Below are 21,750 nucleotides of genomic sequence, written 5' to 3' on the forward strand. Positions count from 1 at the left end.
GGCGTAGTCAATAAAGTAGATGTTTTTCTGGAACTCTCTCGCTTTTTTGATGATCCAACAGATGCTAGCAATTTGATCTCTGGTTCCTCTGCCTTTTCTAAATCCAGCTTGAACATCTGGAAGTTCACGGTTCACGTACTGTTTGAAGCCTGGCTTGGAGAATTTTGAGAGACTTCCCTGGCTCAGACGGTAAAAGCATCTGCCTACAACGTGGGAGACCCGGGTTTGATCCCTGGGTAGAGAAGATCCCCTGGAGAAGGAAATGGCAACACACTCCAGTACTCTTGCTTGGAAAATCCCATGACAGAGAAGCATGGTAGGCTCCAGTCCATGGGGTCACAAAGAGTCAGACACAACTGAGTGACTTCACTTTCACTTTGATAGCATGTTAGATGAGTTCATTTGTGCGGTAGTTTGAGCATTCTTTGGCATTGCCTTTCTTTGGGATTGGAATGAAAACGGACCTGTTCCAGCCCTGTGGCCTCTGCTGAGTTTTCCAAATTTGGTGGCATATTGAGTGCGGCACTTTCACAGCATCATCTTTTAGGATTTGAAATAGCTCAGCTGGAATTCCATTACCTCCACTAGCTTTGTTTGTAGTGATGCTTTCTAAGGCCCACTTGACTACTCATTCTAGGATGTCTGGCTCTAGGTGAGTGATCACACCATTGTGATTACCTGGGTCATGAAGATCTTTTTTGTATAGTTCTTCTGTGTATTCTTGCCACCTCTTCTTATATCTTCTGTTAGGTCCATACCATTTGACTTTCATAATGTCATTAAAATGGCAATTATATCTCAATAAAATTGGAAGAAAAAAGCAGTGGTGATTCCTCAGGAAATCCATTAAGAACTAAATTATTGGTATTGGCCTTTTATACTGGTTTTGCAATTAAGTTTGTGGGTTGCAAAGGATCGGACATGACTGAGTGACTTTTACGGTGTAGAATTACCCAACTTATGACTTTCTTGGGATTGTTGGCACATGTGTCTGATGAATTTCCCCCAGTTCTCTCACTTTCAATTAGGGGTCTGAGGGGTTAAGAAAATTCCAGAATAATCTATGAATTCTTTTCCCAAATTTTTGCTATCTATTCTCCAGATTTAAGGGCAGAACTTTGTATGTTCATATAGTCACAAGCAGTGGCAACTATCCAGATGCACAGTCAACAGTGATCATACATGAAAAACAATTAGAATCTCATTTCAGAGATGTCAGAATGTGAAATTGAAACAAACAAACAAAAAAACTGGTTCTCAGAATTGACCAAATATGCTAAATGAGTCAGAAGACAAAAAGAAATATAACCTAAGATAGACAGCTCTAGAATTTTTCTAATAGGTTCTTGCCTTCCTATCTTTTTAGAGTAACTTTTACCAAGCTATCTTCTTTAAATCGTTTCACCACATTGTAATTCAGTGAAAGAGAAACCTTGTTAATGGTATCTTTTAATGGTATCTTCTTGCACAGCATTATTCCTTACAGGGCTTTCCTGGAGGCTCAGTAGTAAAAAACCCACCTATTAGTGTAGGAGACACGAGCTCCATCCCTGATCCAGGAGGACTCCATGTGCCACGGAGCAACTAAGCCTGTGCTCCGCAACTACTGAGGCACACAGGCTCGCTGTGCTCTACAGCCTGGAAGCCACAACTACTGAGCCCATGCACGGCAACTACTGAAGCCCACACGCTCTAGAGCCCATGTTCTGCAATGAGAGAAGCCACTGCAATGAGAAGCCTATCAACAGCAACCAGAGTGTAGTCCCCACTTGCTGCAACTACAGAAAAGCCTGCATGGCAACGAAAATCCAAGATCGTCAAAAATAAATAAATAAAATTATTTTAAAAAATTACTCTGTATAAGATAATATGCAGAAATTTCAGCTTTATTGCTCAACTCCCTATGACATCTTCAATCTTCCTCTCCAGTCTTATTTCTGATCATAGTCTTTAACATTTTTGCCTCAATTCAAGAGTGGGAAAAGAAATGAAAACTGGAAGAAACCATCAATTAGACTTAGAAGCCAAGAACAAATTCACACATGAACATGAACCAATTATACTAAAACAATCTAAAGATGAAAAAATCTTGTTTGCACATGGCATACAAACATCCGTATTTTTTCAGAGCATCTCTACTTGTCCAAAAGACAATTCTTTATTATATCACCCCAGACACTCTAACAGCCTTCCCCAACTCAGTAACTGGCAATGCCATTTTAATAGCTGCTCAGGTCAGGACTTTAGTGTCACCCTTGACCTCCTCCTTTCTCTACCTCACATCCTTTCTCTACCTCACATCCAATCCACTAACAAAATCCTTTTAAGGAGCTTCCCTGGTCGCTCAGATGTTAAAGAATATGCCTGCAATGCAGGAGATCCAGATTCGATCCCTGGAGAAAGGAATGGCAACCCATTTCAGTCAGTACGCTTGCCTGGAGAAGTCTATGGACAGAGGAGCCTGGCAGGCTAGTCCATGAGGTAGCAAAGAGTCGGACACCACTCAGTGACTAACGCTTTCACTTTCTTTCATTGAAGTGCAACATTTACAGAACTGAGCCATTTCTCACCACTTCCACTAACATCTTCCTGGCAGAAGCCACCATAATATGTGGTCTGAAAGAGAGCTACTAAACTAGTCTCTCAGTCCTCCAATGAGGATCTCTTCTGCCAGTGAATTATCCTCCCCTTAACAGCCAGTGATTCTTTAATAATGTTAGTCCATACTATTCCTAAAAATGTTTGCCACCTTACATAAGCCATAAATGAACACGAGAACAATGGCTTACTCCTCCATCTACCTAACTCAACTGCTCTATTCATACTGACCTCCAACGCTATTTTCTGAATATACCTTGACTGCTCCTATCTCCTGGAGAAGGAAATGGCAACCCACTCCAGTGTTCTTGCCTGGAGAATCCCAGGGATGGGGGAGCCTGGTGGGCTGCTGTCTACGGGGTCGCACAGAGTCGGACACAACTAAAGCGACTTAGCAGCAGCAGCTCCTATCTCAGGGCTTTTGCACTTGCTGTTCCCCCTCCTGGAATACTCTCCCTTAAAATCTGTTTATGGCGTGACCCTTTCTTCCAGATTGCTGTTCAAATAAATCTAATCCAAGAGGCTTTCTCCAATGCCTTACATAATCACCTCCAGAAGCTATCACCTTTGTCTCTCTACCCTACCTTTACTCTTCTTTAAAGCACTTACAACACCTGTCATAATACACATTTATCTCTTTATTGTCCACAAAAGGTACTCTGTTAGCTTTGTCTCTTTTGTGTAGTACTACATTCCTAAGAGTCTAGGCTTCACATAGTTTGTTGAATGAATGAGTTAATCTCAGCTCTCCCTTGCTACCCTAGTGTGTACATCTTATACCGAGTATGTGCTGAGCATGCATGCATTTAGAATTTATACCTAAATAATTTTCATTAAACATAATCATTAAATCTAAGCTTTTTCATCAGGTGCATAATCTATCTCAAAGCAGGAAGAAAAACTAACTAAGTAAGAATTACTAAACTCCACAAGTAAAAAAGCAACATCATAGAAAAAAAAAATCTAAATGGGTAATTGATGAGTACCCAATATCCATCAACTCCATCCAGAGTTAAGACATTTACTCATAATTACTTAAATATTAGTACTCTTATTCTACCCACTCATAAAGTATTAAGCAATATTCTGCCTTTTAGATTCAGATTTAGTGAAAGTCACTCAGTTGTGTCCTACTCTTTGTGACCCCATGGACTATACAGTCCATGGAATTCTCCAAGCCAGAATACTGGAGTGGGTAGCCTTTCCCTTCTCCAGGGTATCTTCCCAACCCAGGGATTGAACCCAGGTCTCCTGCATTGCAGGTGAGCCACAAGGGAAGCCTTGGATATTTAGGATATTCTGCCTATACTAAACCAAATATATTACTTCAGGCATCCTAACATAAGTAGACATGGCATTAAGTTACAGGCCTTGGAAAATGTTAATCTACTGGCAGGAAATAAATTTTTATCAGCTACTCAATATTTGGGCTTCCCAGGTGGTGTCAGTCATAAAGAACCTGCCTTTAAGGGATGTGGGTTTGAACCCTGGATCAGGAAGATCCCCTGGAGAAGCATGGCAACCCACTCCAGAATTCTTGTCTGAAGAATCTCATGGACAGGGAAGCCTGGTGGGATACAATCCATAGGGTCGCAAAGAGTGAGAGACAACTGAAGCAACTTAGCACACATGTATGCAAAATTTTAAAACTCCCAACAAACAAAAGTCTAGGACAAAGAGCCTTCTCAGATGACTACCAGCACAGAGAAGAGTTAACATCTATCCTTCTCAAACTATCCTGAAAAACTAAAGAGGAAGTAATGCTTTCAAGCCAGTACTACACAGCCAGCAACTTTCATACCAAAACACACAAGTGAAAATTAAAGTCACTCGGTCATGTCCAGCTCTTTGTGATCCCATGGACTATACAGTCCATGGAATTCTCCAGGCCAGAATACTACAGTGGGTAGCCTTTCCCTTCTCCGGGGGATCACCCCAACCCAGGGATTGAACCCAGGTCTCATGCATTGCAGGTGGATTCTTTACCAGCTGAGCTACAAGGGAAGCCCAAGAATACTGGGGTGTGTAGCCTATCCCTTCTCCAGATCTTCCCGACACAGGAATCAAACCGGGGTCTCCTGCATTGTACGTGGATTCTTTACCAACTGAGCTATCAACAAAGAGAGAACAAAAAAAATTACTCCCAATATCACTAGTGAACATCCACCCAAAAATACTCAACAAAAAAGTGACAAACCAAACTCAACAGTACTTTAAAAAGATTATATGCCATAATCAAGTGGGGTTTATCTCAGGGATAAAAGAATGGTTCAATATCCATGAATCAATCAGTGTGATACTCATTAACAAACTAAAGAATAAAAACCATATAATAATCTCAATAGATACAGTAAAGCTTTTAACAAAATTCAACATCCCTTTATGATAAAATCAACAAAATGGGAATAGAGAGAAGATATCTCAACATAATAAAAGCCATAAATGACAAGCCCACAGCTAACATCACACTCAATGGTGAAAAGCTGAAAGCATTTCCTCTAAGATTAGGAAGAAGACAAAGATGCCCACTCTCGCCACTGCAATTCAACACAGTATAGGAAGTCCTAGCCACGGCAACCAGAGAACAAAAAGAAATAACAGGCATCCATTTTGGAAAGAAGCAAAACGGTCACTGTTTGCAGATGACATATATTATACAAAGAAAATCCTAAAGACACCACTAAAAAGTACCAAAACTCATCAATGAAAGTGTTAAAGTTATAGGATAAAAATTTAATATGTAGAACTCCGTTGCACTTCTCCACCCTAACAACAAACTATCACAAAAAGAAATTAAGAAAACAATCCCATGCAAAATCACATCAAGAAAGAATAAATACTTAGGAATAAATCTAACTAAGGAGGTAAAAGATCTCAAATCGGAAAACTCTAAGACACTCGTGAAAGAAACTGAAGACAATGCAAACAGATGTAAAGATATATCATGATCATGGATTAGAAGAACTAATATTGTTAAAATGACCATACTACCCAAGGCAATCTACAGATTCAATGCAATCTCTAACAAAATACCAATGGCATTTTTCACAGAACCAGAACAAACAATTCCAAAATTTGCATGGCAGCACAAAAGACCCTGAACAGCAAAAACAATCTTCAGAAAGAAGAACAAAGCCAGAGGCATCACTCCCTAATTTTAAACTATACTACGTACAAAGCTAGTCATCAAACAGTATGGTATTGATATAAAACAGACAGACCAATGGAACAGAAGAGAGAATCCAGAAATGGATACACACTTATGGGCAATTAATTAATTTATAACAAAGGAGGGAGCAATATAATGAGGAAAAGACAGTCTTCAATAAAGGATGATGGGAAAATTAAACTAGAGGCAAAAGAATCAAACTCAACAACTTTCTCTCACCATGAACAAAAATAAAATCAAAATGGATTAAAGACTTAAATGTAAGGCCTGAAAATAAAAAACTCTTATAAGAATAAAGCTCTTTGACATCAGTTTTTTTTTAATTTTCTCAGATTTGCTTCCTCAGACAAGGGAAACAAAACCAACCAAATGGGACTTCAATGCTTTTGCACAGTGAAGGAAACATCAACAAAATGAACAGGGCACCAACTGAATGGGAGAAGATACTTACTTGTAAACAATATATCCAATAAGGAATTAAAAACTTAAAAGAACTCAAAATCAAAAAAACAAAGAACCTGATTTAAAAATAGAGAATCTGAACAAACATTTTTTGAAAAACATACATATGGCCAACAGGCACATGAAAAGATGCTCAAAATCACTAAGTATCAGGGAAATGCAAGTCAAAACAATTAGATATCACCTCAGACCTGTAAGAATGGCTATTATCAAAAATGATAACAAATAATAAGTGAGGACGTGGAAAGAAGAGAACCCCAGTGCAATGTTGATGGGAATGTAACTTGGTGCAGATACTATGAAAAAACTTATGGAGATTCCTCAAAAAATTAAAAATAGAACTACCATATGATCTGCTAATTCCATTCTTGGACATTTATCCAAAGAAAATAAAACAGTCAAAAAGATATATGCACTCCCATGTTTCACTGTATCATTATTTATAATAGCAAATATATGGAAGCAACCTAAGTGCCAAGCAACAGACGAATGAATAAAAAAGATGTGAGATACACACACATATTCCATACAATGCAATATTACTCGGCCATTAGAAAGAATAAAACTTTGCCATCTGCAACAACACACATGGACCTACAGGGAATTATACTATGTGAAATAAGTAAGGCAGAAAAAGACACATACTGTATGATTTTACTTATATGTGGAATCTAAAAAACAAAACCACAGCTAAACAGAAATAGTCATAGATACAGAGAACAAAGCTGTTGGAAGAGGGGAGGTGATTGAGAGGATAGATACAAGTGAGGCAAATTAAGAGGTACAATGAAACGTACAGTGTGGGGAATATAGTCAATAATTATGTGATACATTCATATAATAACAGATGGTAATGACTTATTATGGTGATTACTATGTACAAAAATACTGACTCATGAAGTTGTGTGACAGGAACTAACATAATATTGCAGGTCAATTATATTTCAAAAACAAACAAACAAAAATCATAGAAAAAATGATAAGATTGTGGTTACCAGAGGTAAGTGGTGAGGGAAGGAGAAGTGGATAAAGGAAGCCAAAAAAATGCGAAGTCAAGTAGGCCTTAGGAATCATCACTACGAACAAAGCTAGTGGAGGTGATGGAATTCCAGTTGAGCTATTTGAAATCCTAAAAAATGATGCTGTGAAAGTTCTGCACTCAATAAGCTAGCAAATTTGGAAAATTTGGCCAGCAGTGGCCACAGGACTGGAAAAGGTCCATCTTCATTCCAATCCCAAAGAAAAGGCAATGCCAAAGAATGCTCAAACTACCACACAATTGCACTCATCTCACATGCTAGCAAAATAATGCTCAAAATTCTCCAAGCCAGGCTTCAATAGTACATGAACTGTGAACTTCCAGATGTTCAAGATGGATTTAGAAAAGGCAGAGGAACCAGAGATCACATTGCCAACATCCACTGGATCACTGAAAAAGCAAGAGTTCCAGAAAAACATCTACTTCTGCTTTACTGACTACACCAAAGCCTTTGACTGTGTAGATCACAACAAACTGTGGAAAATTATTCAAGAGATGGGAATACCAGACCACCTTGCCTGCCTCCTGAGACATCTGTATGCCAGTCAAGAAGCAACAGTTAGAACTGGATATGGAAAACAGACTGGTTCCAAATTGGGAAAGGAGTATATCAAGCCTATATATAGTCACCTTGCTTATTTTACTCATATGCAGAGTACATCACACAAAATGCCAGGCTGGATGAAGCACAAGCTGGAATCAAGATTGCCAGGGGAAATATCAATAACCTCAGATATGCAGATGATACCACCCTATGGCAGAAAGAGAAGAGGAACTAAAGAGCCTCTTGGTGAAAGTGAAAAGTGAAAAAGTTGGCTTAAAATTCAACATTCAAAAAAAGAAGATCATGGCATTCAGTTCCATCACTTAATGGAAAATAGATGGGCAAACAATGGAAACAGTGACAAACTTTATTTTCTTGGGGTCCATAATCACTGCAGATGGTGAATGCAGCCATGAAATTAAAAGACACTTGCTACTTGGAAGAAAAGCTATGACCAACCTAGACAGCATATTACAAAACAGAGATATAACTTTGCTGACAAAGGTCCATCTAGTCAAAGCTATGATTTTTCCAGTAGTCATGTATGGATGTAAGAGTTGGACTATCAAGAAAGCTGAGTGCCGAAGAATTGATGCTTTTGAACTGTGGAGAAGTTGGAGAAGACTCTTCAGAGTTCCTTGGACAGCAAGGAGATCCAACCAGTCAATCCTGAAGGAAAGTAGTCCTGAATATTCATTGGAAGGATTGTTGCTGAAGCTGAAACTCCAATACTTCAGCCACCTGATATAAACAACTCCTTGGATGCTGAGAACTCCTGATGCTGGGAAAGATTGAAGGCAGGAGGAGAAGGGAATGACAGAGGATGAGATGGTTGGATGGCATTGCTGACTCAATGGACATGAGTTTAAGCAAGCTCCAGGAGGTGGTGATGGACAGGAAAGCCTGGCGTGCTGCAGTCCGTGGGGTCACCAAGAGTCAGACACGATGGTGCAACTGAACTGACAGGGATGGAATGTAAACATGATTAATATAATTAACATTGCTGTTAATTATACATGAGAGTTGTTAAGAGAGTCAATCTAAATCCTAAGAGTTCTCATCAGAAGGGAAAAAATTTTTGTCTATTTTTTTAATGTTGTATCTATGAGATGATGAATGCTCACTAAACTTACCGCAGCAATCATTTTATGATGTGTCATGTATGTAAGTCAAATCATTATGCTGACCACTTTAAACTGGTGTTGTATATGTCAATTATATCTTGATAAGCAGGAAGGAAAAAGTTAACTATTGAACTGGTTTAGATGGTTCACTGAAAACTTGTTTAGTATTCCATATTCTGAATAGTAAAACAAAACTCAAATCTAAATGAATCAAAGATTCTTATAAATGGCTTTCACTATACTCAAGCACTATAGGTCTAAGATTTGCCTATGTTTCTCTCTCTCTAAAAATAAGCCCAGGCCAGAGATGCAGACTTAAAGAAAATTACTGCAGTCTTAAAACTAAGATTATCATAGTAAGAGTGCACTACACTACCTAGAGAAAACCTGTAACATCATTTAATCTTCCTCAGCAGTCAATTTTATATTCTATTCTAGAGCTACCAAACAAAAGGCTATTCAATAAAAAACAATGCTAATCTATAGCAATTACCCAGAAAAACAAAGAAGTTTTGATATATAAAGTTCTTTAATTAAAGAAAAATGTTTATCTAACCATTAAAGTTCTTTTAGTGAAATTTCACTTTAAGAGTAAATTATTAAAGACATATATTTATTAATCTGTAAATCAGGGGTTATCTGTAATTCTGAGAGACCATGTTAATTCAAATTAAAAAAACAATAACAACACCCAAACATGGTATTCAAATGTATAAAAAATGAAGTTGATAACCATTTAGTTTTAAGAACAATGAATTCATTAATTCTATCTATAAATAGAAATTAATCGTAACCTAGCATGGAAAATAAATGCTCACCTCTCTCTGCTTACAATTAGCTCATAGCAAGGTGTTCTTTGGAAAAAAGATAAACAGCTTAAGTTTCAAAGAGGAGGCACAAAGCGCCGAAGTGCATTTTCCTCAGGTCCTGCTGCAAAGCTTTCTTGTATTAGAGAATCATTAACACTAGACAACAACAAGAGACAGGCATATTCTCAAACAGATATGTGGGCTTCCCAGGTATGTCAGTGGTAAAGAATCCACCATGCCAATGCAGGAACCACAGGAGACACGAGTTCAATCCTTGGGTCTGGAAGATCCTCTGAAGGAGGAAATGGCAACCCACTCCAGTACTCTTGACTAAAAAACCCCATGGACAGAAGAGCCTAGGGGGGGCTACTGCACATGGGGTCACAGAGAGTCAAACACGACTGAGCAACTGAACATAGTAGTACATTAACAGGTAAGAAATGTTTTATTCCTAAATAAAGTTTCAAATTAAGTGTGGCTTGAAGCTAAACCACAACTTCCTCTGGGAACTGTGGATTAACTTCTTACAATTAGACTTCCCTCATTACTGCTTACAGTTATTGGCCCACAAGGTATTTTATCTCATTTCCCCTAAGGACTTCGGCCCTAATGAGTCGAGTTAAGACCACAATGTAGGCTGCTAACTGAGTAACTGGAAAATACCCTTTTCTCATTTTCCTTTCCAACACACACACACACACACACACAGTCTCTCTCTCTCTCTCTCTCTCTCTCTTATTCACTGACCCCTTCCCTTCCTCCAAGTTGATCAGGAAAATAAGGGCAGGAAACAGTGTAAATGATTCCATGGAAGTAGTTTATGTAGAACTGAATACAATGTACACAGAGCTCAGCAGAGTTCTGTTGTGTATGACTGTTTTCCAAGCTTACAAGAACTTTGGCAGAAGCATTAAAGTAAGAAACAAAGAAAAAAATGTAGGACATACAAGGAAAAAGTCACTTACTGTGTATCATCTTCAGGTCATAAAATTTTACACTTAATAGATCTTCTCCTATGATCTTTTTTCTGTAAAGATCAATAAAGAGATGAAATAAAAGAAAACTGTTACTCTGCTCATTTATTTTCAATACACTGCCCACAACAATGAAAGCTATTATGCACCAAGTTTTAAATTTTAGCAAAGAAAGCATGATGAGTTGAACTCCCCACTTGGCTGCCACTCTCCACTCCAATGACTACAAAGGAGATTCACTAACATGAAACAAAACACTACTGCAATCCCTTTCCCTGGAACTAGTGGAAAATATCAGAAAGAGGAGTTTTACATCTTTAGAAGGGAGAGGCAACACAAATAGGTTATTTTCTAAGTGCTGGAAATGAGGCCTACATCTTATAAACATAAGACTGAATGAGAGGAATTCTAAAAAAACATCCAAAAGACTCCAGAAAGAATGTACCGTAAAAATCTAGTAACTGACAGATTTACTGTGAGAGAAATCATTAATGGTGTGACTTGGTGGGCAAAAGCAAATTACTATTTTGCATCTGTTAATTCCTTTTACCATCCCTCAACCGCAAGTCCTTGAGAAAAAAACAGCTAAGCATGTGGACTACCTCAGGTGTGTCCGACCCACTGTATGACCCTGTTACAGGTCACATAATAATGAGCACTGCACTCTCAGGATGAGCCAAGAGGACTGGGTAATTCTGAAAAAAAAAAATGCCTATCTATAACATTGCCATAGTCAAGAATAGGACATGAATGAAGAATAAATGAATAATAAAAGAATACCTAGCAAAAGGTATTTCTTCAATATGCCTGGGGATGTGTTATTTACTAAGCAAACATAAATGGAAGAGTCAAAGCTGACTCAAATTAATTAAAAGAAACTGTACATAAAATTTGCTCTATTGAAGTTATTAACTTGGGTTTATGGGTGGGCTCTTGAACTGAGTGTTCCACAAATCCCTTAAAATCTATGAAAGTTTGTCTGTAAGTATATTTTATGATGTATCTTTTTGGGTAGAAGTTCTCTACCGTTGTCTTCAGATTACTAAAGAAGTCTATAACTTCCTAAAAGTTAAGATTTAGAGAGCTACAGAGTCAAAAATAAGTGGCATAATTCAGTAAATCTCAAGGAATATTGTCAATGTTTTTAGTAATACATTTACTCTCTTACGGTATTAGTATTTTGATGAAATGTACTAATGAGCCATAGATTTAACTATGAATTTGACAATATATACTGATTTAATACAACTTTGCAACAGCTCTAAATGTAGTTCAGATCAAAAAGGGGTTAAATTTTATAAGTTACTACAACAAGCTATTTTCAGTAATAAATCTCCAGTACACTACTAATTCAATTTAATTAAAAATTAAACTTGAGTTCTAAGTATTTTTAGGCAATTATGTTTTAACAATAGTAGCTAAGAAATCCAAACATGTTTAAAAATTTTTTCAAACATAAACATTTGTTATAGTACTAGCAAGTGTCTGCTACAACACAAAGAAGCAAAAGGAGAAAAATAATAGTTTCAATTACAACAGTCTCATGAAGAATGTTGTACTGTATCATTAGTTACTTTCTATTTTCTGTCCATAAATACTACAGCAATTACTCAAAATGTGGGCTGTGCACCAATGCTTATCCATAATGGCTTGTGTTTTGTTTTTTTTTTACATGGCTGTAACTTTTATCTTTTAAAAATATCAATCTATAACAAACTCGGAAAAAACTACAATAAAAAACTAATTCATCAAAGACAATGGTCAAATAAATTATATTCTCAGATTTCATCTGGTCTGTCTTTAAATTATCAAGGGAATGCTTTAAAAGAATTATATACATTGAAATTTCACATCATTTTTTAAGTACTCTCTTTTTTCTTAATTGCTAACTTCTGATTCTACACAGTTGGATTCCATTCCTGGAACTCATCACTAACCTCATACAGCTTTTAGAATTTTCCTGACAGGATAGCTGTTTCTTAAAAGAGCTTTCATTTTTCTTGTCCTTTGTTTCTCTCAACTGTCTTTTTACTTGAACCTGTGAGAAAAGCAAAATCATCTATTTAGAGTGATAATATGGGATCACACCTATACATTTCCCTTGAAATAACAAAAAATTAAAGAAGCATACTATCTAAATGAAAGTGTAGCCCAAATACATATGCTTATTAGTTTAAGTATGCTAAACTATAAACTGAGTATTTGTGCTAAGCTCTAGGGAAACAAAAAAGAGAGAGGCATGCAAATGAGTTATGAGTGTGCTCGTAACAGAAATATAAACACAGATCTTATATATATATATATATATATATATATGTAGAACTGACTTTATCTGACGATACCAGAGAAGACTTTTAATGAGTAGATAATTTCTGAGTTGGTCTTAAAGAATGAATAGAAATTTGTCTAAGGAAAAAAGATTTTCTAAATGGAGGGAACACAGTTATAAAAAGAGTGCAGAGAAGTCAACGCGGATGTGGAAGAAAAAGTTAACAGGATATGAAACTGATGTAATATATTAGGACCAGACTGTAAAGGCCTTGAAAAAGAAAATAATTCTATAGAAATCAGAAAATAAATGAAGGTTTACAAGTAAGTGAATGAAATGATCAAATTTGCTTTTTTTGACAGTGATATGGAGAATGAACCAGTTAAAGAGAAATTATAAAAGCCAGGAAACTGGAAGGAAGCTCTTGTAATAGTGTAGAACTATATTGTATGAGACAATAGTTACTGCTGCTGCTGCTGCTGCTGAGTTGCGTCAGTCACGTCCAACTCTGTGCGACCCCATAGACGGCAGCCCAACAGGCTCCTCTGTCCCTGGGATTCTCCAGGCAAGAATACTGGAGTGGGTTGCCATTTCCTTCTCCAGTGCATAAAAGTGAAAAGTCAAAGTGAAGTCGCTCAGTCGTGTCCGACTCTTCACGACCCCATGGACTGTAGCCTACCAGACTCCTCCGTCCATGGGATTCTCCAGGCAAGAGTGCTGGAGTGGGGTGCCATTGCCTTCTCTGACAATAGTTACTAGCCATATACTATTAAGCATGTGAAAATGTGGCTGGTTTAAAAAGAGATGTAAGCGTGAAATATATACTAGATTTCAATGAAAACAACAATAGGAGACAAAATCCTTCAATAACAATTCTAAGATACTACATGTTGAAATAATACATTAAATGTTAAACAAAACATAAAAATTCATTTTAACTGCTTCTTTTTGTTCTTTTAATGTGGCTACTAAATGTTTATATAGTGGTGTGTATTGATGGTATATTTCTATTGGCAGAACAGATCTAGATGACAGACAGCCTGAGGGTCTACAGAGAGGTAATGAAATGGAATGAATTTAAGACACTGTGCATAAAGAGGAAGCAAAAATAATGAAAAGAGAAAAAATGGCAAACTTCCAGAGGCTTTTGATCTGGGTGACCAGATTACAGTACCATAAACTGAGGTTGGCAGAGGGGCTGGGAATGAGATAAGTTTGGGGTTTGTTCATGTTTAGATTCCTTTGGTATTCTAGATAGAGATGTCCAACAATTGATTGAAAATATAAGCAACTGTGCATGTCTCATTCAAGTTTAATTGTAAAGGGAAAAGGATAATAAAGATTCAAAAGAAGTAAAAGGGCAAAGAAAGATATTAAGAGTATATAGATAATATCACATATGATAAAAAATACATTTTAAGTTTAACAAAATTAGATTAGCACTGTCCCAAACTTTTAAGTAACATTCAAATTCTATTAAATAAAACATACATTTTATTCCAAGCAACAGAACATAATTTTACAGAGTATCTTTGGAGGCTAATTCACACAACATAATATATATATATGTGTGTGTGTGTATATATATATATACACACACACACATACACACACACAGTCTAGAAAAACAGAGAACACGTCTTTCAGAAAAGTTTTGCTTCATAATTTTAATATCACACACATATATATAACATTTTATCTTTTCTTGAAGATATATACTAATCTGCATAATGTCCAGAGTTACACAACTAAACATGCAGGATCTTTTACATATGTCATTTTATTTGAACTGTAGTGTCATTTGTACCTTATGTCATCAAGACTTATCTGGAGAAAATAATCAAAACAAATTATAAACACCTACAGTAGGAATATTTAATGTTTAAATAGTTTTATGTTGCTTACATACTCCTTTCTACTCACAAAAATAGCTACCAGTCTTGCTGCTACTCGGGAAGTTTGTCTTTCCCATTAATGGCATCATTTATATATATTGTATACCTTCATTTTTAACTTTCATTTTTACAATACCATTCCTGATTTATCAGCAATAACATCAAGAAATCTCTTTACCACACATTTCACTTTACTTGCTACTTACTCTCTTTTCCACTTTTCACTTTTTATTCATCAATTTAGGAAAATTATTTCTATTTCTTTCTTCTTTTTTTGGTAAGCCAAAAATAAATGTGAATACAAATCATAAATCATGGTTCATTATCAAATAACATCAGTGTGATGTGTGCATCTCAAGAATGTGATCAAGATAAAGCATTACAATAAAATTGTACTTAACAAAAGAAAAGTTATCTGCCCATAACAACTGTGAAACTGTGAGAAGTCCTTCTCGTCCTTCTCAAGATTTTCACAAACTCCCACATTTTTCTCTAATTAAACTGTTTCCTTCAAGTACCACCGGCACTTAAGAACAAAGACACCATTTTATATTAATTTTACTTGTTTAATCTTCTCAACATTATATGCTTTTCATGAAAACATAATTTTCAGGTACTATGGACTTTTTTGTGGGGGTTTGTCTCTGAATCTAATATCCCATTCATTTTTTTAATGGAAATTAAACACATTAAACTTAGTTAATTCACAAATACATTCAAGTATCTATTAAAGCAAAATCATCTCAATTAAGTTTACACAGTTCATTCTGTAAAATAAACTCTAAGCCTTACCTTAACACAACCTTCTGATACACTGAATTTAAACACCGCCTGAAAAGGTTTCCGGTCAATAGGACATGAAGGCAGTGTCTGAAAAATCATTAACAGATTATAACTTTACAAATGTCTCTTTAAAATAGGTCAAAATTAAACTATAACATTTATGGTAAGTTTTTCATAGGAATAGGAAACAACAGAAAAATGATTTTTTCTTCTTTCAAAGATAAAGATGAAACACTTTCTAACTGTGTCATGTCACAAATAAATACCGTAGTTTTACAAAATTCATTCAAACATTTACTGAGCAACTACTGTATGCTAAGTAAGTGTAATACAATGAACAAGAGAAAGAAGATCGCTGTTATCAAGATAATACCTATTAAGACCTGCTGCCCAGTTGAGAACTACAGCTACAATGAAAGGAAGCTAGGCTGAAAACATTAGTTCTGTGATCCAAAGCACTTGAGAAATTCTAAATAAGCTGTAAAAGGAATGGCTTGGACAGGTCCCTTACAGATTTTAATATTCTATGCCAATATTTCCCCCCAGAGAAATCTTGAATAAGCAGCTGCACCAGCAATTTAAAAGGAAAAAAAAAAGCAGATACGAAGAAAAGGAAAGATTTCTCCACTCCTTCCTCAGTCACATAGGAACCCTTTCCAGAAGTAGTTTCTTACATATCTTTTTGGAGATGTCAACGTTTATACATAACACGTTGTATCTTTTAAATATAAAATTCAGATGCTGAACTGAATGTTTTATTTCTCTTATTAATTACCTATCTTAGATTGGTAATTCTTAGATTGGCTCATATTACTATTTCACAGCTGCCCCATTCTTAATATGTATGTCATAACAGTTTTGATTTATATCTCCTTTTATATAAGCTGAAAATACTTTCATACTTAAGGGCTCTTAAATGATCCTTTTCTTTAAACCATCTATTCATGCCTTTAGCCTAACTTTTTTTTATTAGTTTGCTGTTCTTTTATAAACTGCATTAGGCTTTCTTTATAGATTAAGAAAAATTGTCCTCTGCCCACTCTGTAATTCTAAATCTTTATTTTGACACAAGTATTATTTCCTGTACTTTCAAAATTAATATGCATCAGCTCTTAATTAACAGTTTCTCTGGTAGTATTATTAAGTGTTTGTATAGGGAAAGGTTTATATTATTTAAATATTTTAAGATAAAGTATGTCATCTACTAGGGTAAAAGGGAACTTTCTGCAGTCTATGAAGCCCATACTAAAATGTGATATTTTAATACCTATGGTTATAAAAGTAAATCAGGATTCTAACAACTTAATAGTAATAGTCTAAAAGAAAAGATAGTAATCAAGTTTTGATAAATAATCCTATATTCCCTAGTGGAAAAATGTGATTTTTGCTTTTCTTGACTTTGGCACAAACCAAGATAAACCAAGTGCAAGTACAACAGAATGTGTGTGGCCCTTGATCATATAACACATTTTCACAAAAGCTTGTGAGTTACTTAGCGAGCAGCCAAAACATAAACTGAATTACTTTTTACTACCCTGCTAAAAAGTTATTTTTCTTTTCCTAAGTAGGGAGGCCTTGATCAAATGCTTTACACCGTATCTGAATTAGGAAATGTGACCTTCCTTACTATATTAAATTGGTTCAGATTGGGAGAACCCACCTCAGCTTACTTCCAAGTACCATGGATTTCGGATGCTATTACTTTCCCTTCAGAAAAATTTGACCTTAAAAAACCACTACAAGGAGCAACAAAGCTGCCCATACCTTGTAAATAATGCATTGCAAATAGCAATTCTAGTTCAAAGAACTCACCATCATAACTATGTGACTGTTGTTTCTATTAGCATTTACTACATAAAATGTCTTAGCCTAGAAGTTGTAATAACACATTTATAACTCAAAAGAATATCGTGGAAACCTTTAAGTACTTACTTTTACTGAAGTTTCAAAATGCATTTTCTATTTTAAAGGCAAATTTAGGTAAGTATTCATTAAATACATAATAATAAAATTTTGCTTCCTTCATTTAAAAAAAAACTATTAAAATAGATGTGTAAGGGTTCTGGATTTACTGTCTATTTTCATATTCTGCCCTGTCTATGCATGTGTGTGCTTAGGTGCTCAGTCACATCCAACTCTTTGTGACCCCATGGACTGCAGCCCACCAGACTCCTCTGTCCATAGGATTTTTCCAAGCAAGAATACTGGAGTGCGCTGCCATTTCCTCATGTTTAATGTTAAGCATATTACATAGCCTTTCTATGTCTCTTTTGTGAAAACGGGGATAATAATAATCTCTGAGGTTTCTGCAGGAATTAATGGCATACACTAAGCATTATGTAAATCTTCCAAAAGTCAACTGGCTTCATAGCACTAATAATAAAAAAGCTTGGTTCACTAATGAAAACTCACAATATGATGTACATATACATGTAAGAGATAAGAATTGTTAATGATGTTTTAATTGGACTTTTCAAAGTTCATGACATATATGGACATTAAACTATTTTTATATATTTCAAGTCATAACACTACAATCCAAAAAGAGTCACTGTGTTAAAGGAATTTAAATATCAGATATAAGTCAGATACACCAAACCTTTCTAAAACTCTGAAATTACACAATCTCATTTTCTTCATTATTAAATTTCCTCTGCTGACATCAGCTAAATGGCACTCTTTCCTTTACCATGTTCAGAGTACCAGAGTTCTAACCTGAGTCATTCCATTTTGATCTCTTACAGATAATAAAGAGATTTAAGTAAGATTTTGGTTTTGTTCTTTTTTCTCTAAGCATAATTGTCATGGATATGTGTAAGGTTTCATGTGAATTAAGGGTTTCATTGCTATTTAAAAAACAAAAAAACAGCAATAGAAAGTAGTAGTTGGAAAACTACTGCTATATATTAAGATAATCTGTATATACTTACATTTCCTAAAGATAATCTAGTTAACACTAGAAAATAAATCAACAGATTTTCTTTGGCTCAGGCTTAGCCATTAGAAAAAATTCTTAAAAACAGGTTATCCTCCCCAGATTAAAAAAAAAAAAAGCATATATAAGAAAATAAGCTAACTAAAATAGACAAAATATCTTTTGCTATGGCTACTGAGAAATCATGGTATCTATTTCTGACCTTAAAGCAGTTTAGCAAAGCATTTCAAAGGGGAAACAGAAAATTCAGTTATCCTAAGTCTTCACAGCATACTTCAGTAAATAGTGATTAAAGAATTATTAAACGAAAAAAAAAAAAAATTGAAACAGATTTTTAAAAATTAAGTGGATCTTTAATTTTTCCTTAATGTATACTCTAAGAAAAATATAAGAGTACCTTATATTAGCATATGCTAAAGCTCAAAAACACCATCATTAATAGACACTAAAGCATAAAATTATATATCTATGATGATCAAATAGCTTTAACAGGGAAAAAAGGTTTTAAATAATGGTTTGCATTGGCCTAACTTTAAAGCATTCCTGAGGATTCTTCATCTTCATAATCCAGCAGATATTTGGAAAATCTCAAAGATATTCTAATCTTCAGTTTGTATCACTAAAATAACTAATTTAGTTTTTAAGTTGTGTAGTTTAAAAAATTCACATTTAAAACTAATGAAATTTAAAAATACACTTATTTCTGCTTTAAAATGTATTTTTAGTTCTGAAGAAAATCATCCCAAATTTTACAACAAAAATAAATGCACTTTGCTTATTCATCATTTTGAGTCCTTCTATCTATCTATCTATCTATCCATCCATCTATCTATCTCGGAGAAGGCAATGGCACCCTACTCCAATACTCTTGCCTGGAAAATCCCATGGACGGAGGAGCCTGGTGGGCTGCGGTCCATGGGGTCACGACTGAGCGACTTCACTTTCACTTTCATGCATTAGAGAAGGAAATGGCAACCCACTCCAGTGTTCTTGCCTGGAGAATCCCAGGGACGGCGGAGCCTGGTGGGCTGCCGTCTCTGGGGTCACAGGGAGTCGGACACGACTGAAGCGACTTAGCAGCAGCAGCAGCATATATATATATATTTATACTCTAATTATTCACCTATTTTAACTGACAATGACTTTTAACAATTTTAAAAGTATCTAGTTTCACAGTCAAAGTAATAGAATATCATTCAACTTTGTGATACAGCTACAAAATGAACAGAATTTGATCACTACTTTACAATGTAACGTGTATTATAAGAACAGAGCATACATTTTACTGTGAATGCTCTCTAGTAAAGTTGTATCAGTTAAGGAGGCGATTTCAATAGAAAAAATAATCTTCCTAATGATTTCAGTAAAACATACCCTAGTATTCTGAAGCGTTGTAAATTCCCAGCTCAGACAAACCCATATTTAAATGTAAGAACAGGAAACCTTCCTTATCTGGGAATTCAGGATTCTTGATTTCTAATATTTCTTGCTTCCTGCTGCTGCTCTATCCTCAATCACAAAGGCTGCCTACAGATAGCCCCTCCTAGAGAGAGAGAAGCAAGTGTTAAAGGTAAATGCTTAAAGACTAAATCTCAGTACCTATGCTTTAGGTAGGTTTGTCTGTCCATGGGAATCTCTAAAACATCAATCTCTCTTACTGATAAATAGAGCACATTATATAAAACTCCAGTTCAAAATCAACAAAAGTGATTTAGGAATTACACTATCACAGGTTGATGCTTATTTTAAAGCCATTCACCAGGACCTATCCTTTCGCCTTGATGGTACCAAGATACATAGTCTGGACCCCTAATGGAGATGCTCACCTGTAGTCAGCCTACATATACACTACTACATTTAACCAGTTCTTTCAAGATAGTCCTTGTCAATGCATATTAATGAAACTATGGTTCTTTATAACCCACTTTCAGGAATGTATCCCTACAAGACAAATGACTGTCAGTGATAAAATTAACAGCAAGAAAACAGTTTATCTAACTACTCAAAAGAAACTCGATTCATTTTCTTAAAGCTGTATTACAACAGTTGGATAGAATTAATCTTTTTTTCTTTTATTTTGACATTTAATAGTTAAGACTTTCTTTTTCTAGCACGAAAAGAGGAAATCCCATAAACTGTCTATATAAATCATTTTACAAATTCTGACGTTTAAAATTAGACTATACAGAAATATACATCCAATTGGTAAAAATAGAGTATTAAATGAAAATCTATTATATATATGCTTTGGATAATGAGCATTCACAATATAAACATATTCTTTTTCTACCAAAGCTTATACCAAAGAATTAACCTACAGAGTGAAAACAACTGGGAATTTGGAATAATCAGTCACAAATTCAAGTTCTGGAGAAGTCAGACCTAGCAACCTCTCTAATCTACTTTAAGGATGAACATAGACAGCCCTGAATCACCTACTGCATAAGTTGCAATTATTAAATGAATTAATGTATTTAACGATGCTTTAGAAAGATAAGGACTAATGGTAGTGCTCCCCAGATAATGTTTAAATTACTGTTCACTGAGAACTATTTAAAGATTTGGTTTAGTTCAGGAATAAAGAGTGATTAAATTTTAGCAAAAACTGTTGGGAAAATCCAGGCAATAAAACTTTCCTGAATTATGTTACCGAACAATAATCTTCAGAATGATATATAAATTTTTCTACCCACTGCTAAAGGGAACATCTGTATAAAACACATCAGTAGTCAAGATATAAGTCAACTAGTCATATTTTAATTTTTTTGGTATTATTAATTCAAAAATATACTCCTCACCTGTCTGCATTGAACACTGTTGTCTGACTTCTTCAAGAACCATGTATCACCACAGTAAGACTCTTCATTTCTAGTCTCATGAGAGAAAACATACCCTTGCCAATTGTCAAATTTTTATTTCATTAACCTTAGTTTCTTAAACTGAAGCTGTCAGCAAGTTGAGGAAGGATAATTTGTTTATAGTAGGCAAGTTAATCACATTTAATAATTACTTAAAAAATAAAGGGAATATTTACATTACTTAAAAGTGAAAAGAACCCCAGTGGATATCAAGAACCTCCTAATTATACATATTGCATATTCCTTTAAATAGAGTTTAAAAAAAAAAACCTTAAACACTTCAAACATGAA

At 35.2% G+C, this 21,750-nt stretch overlaps 1 protein-coding gene across 5 annotated transcripts in view; it reads right to left on the reverse strand.

Moving 5' to 3' along the window:
- The window catches only part of SCAF11 (SR-related CTD associated factor 11), a 94,959-nt gene that overhangs the window by 24,356 nt on the left and 48,853 nt on the right, over positions 1–21,750 (reverse strand). For 4 of the 5 annotated variants that reach the window (XM_055581606.1, XM_055581619.1, XM_055581609.1 and 1 more), the window contains exons 5-7: positions 15,676–15,753; positions 12,657–12,757; positions 10,711–10,772 (exon numbers count right to left, since the gene is read on the reverse strand). In XM_055581606.1, the coding sequence (XP_055437581.1) occupies positions 10,711–10,772; positions 12,657–12,757; positions 15,676–15,753 (241 nt within the window). Of the gene's footprint in view, positions 1–10,710; positions 10,773–12,656; positions 12,758–15,675; positions 15,754–19,975; positions 20,145–21,750 lie in introns of all 5 variants that reach the window. The other variant, XM_055581627.1, reaches the window with a different exon arrangement.

Source organism: Bubalus kerabau, chromosome 1, assembly GCF_029407905.1.
Source record: "Bubalus kerabau isolate K-KA32 ecotype Philippines breed swamp buffalo chromosome 1, PCC_UOA_SB_1v2, whole genome shotgun sequence".
In the NCBI taxonomy this organism is placed as follows: Eukaryota; Metazoa; Chordata; class Mammalia; order Artiodactyla; family Bovidae; genus Bubalus; species Bubalus kerabau.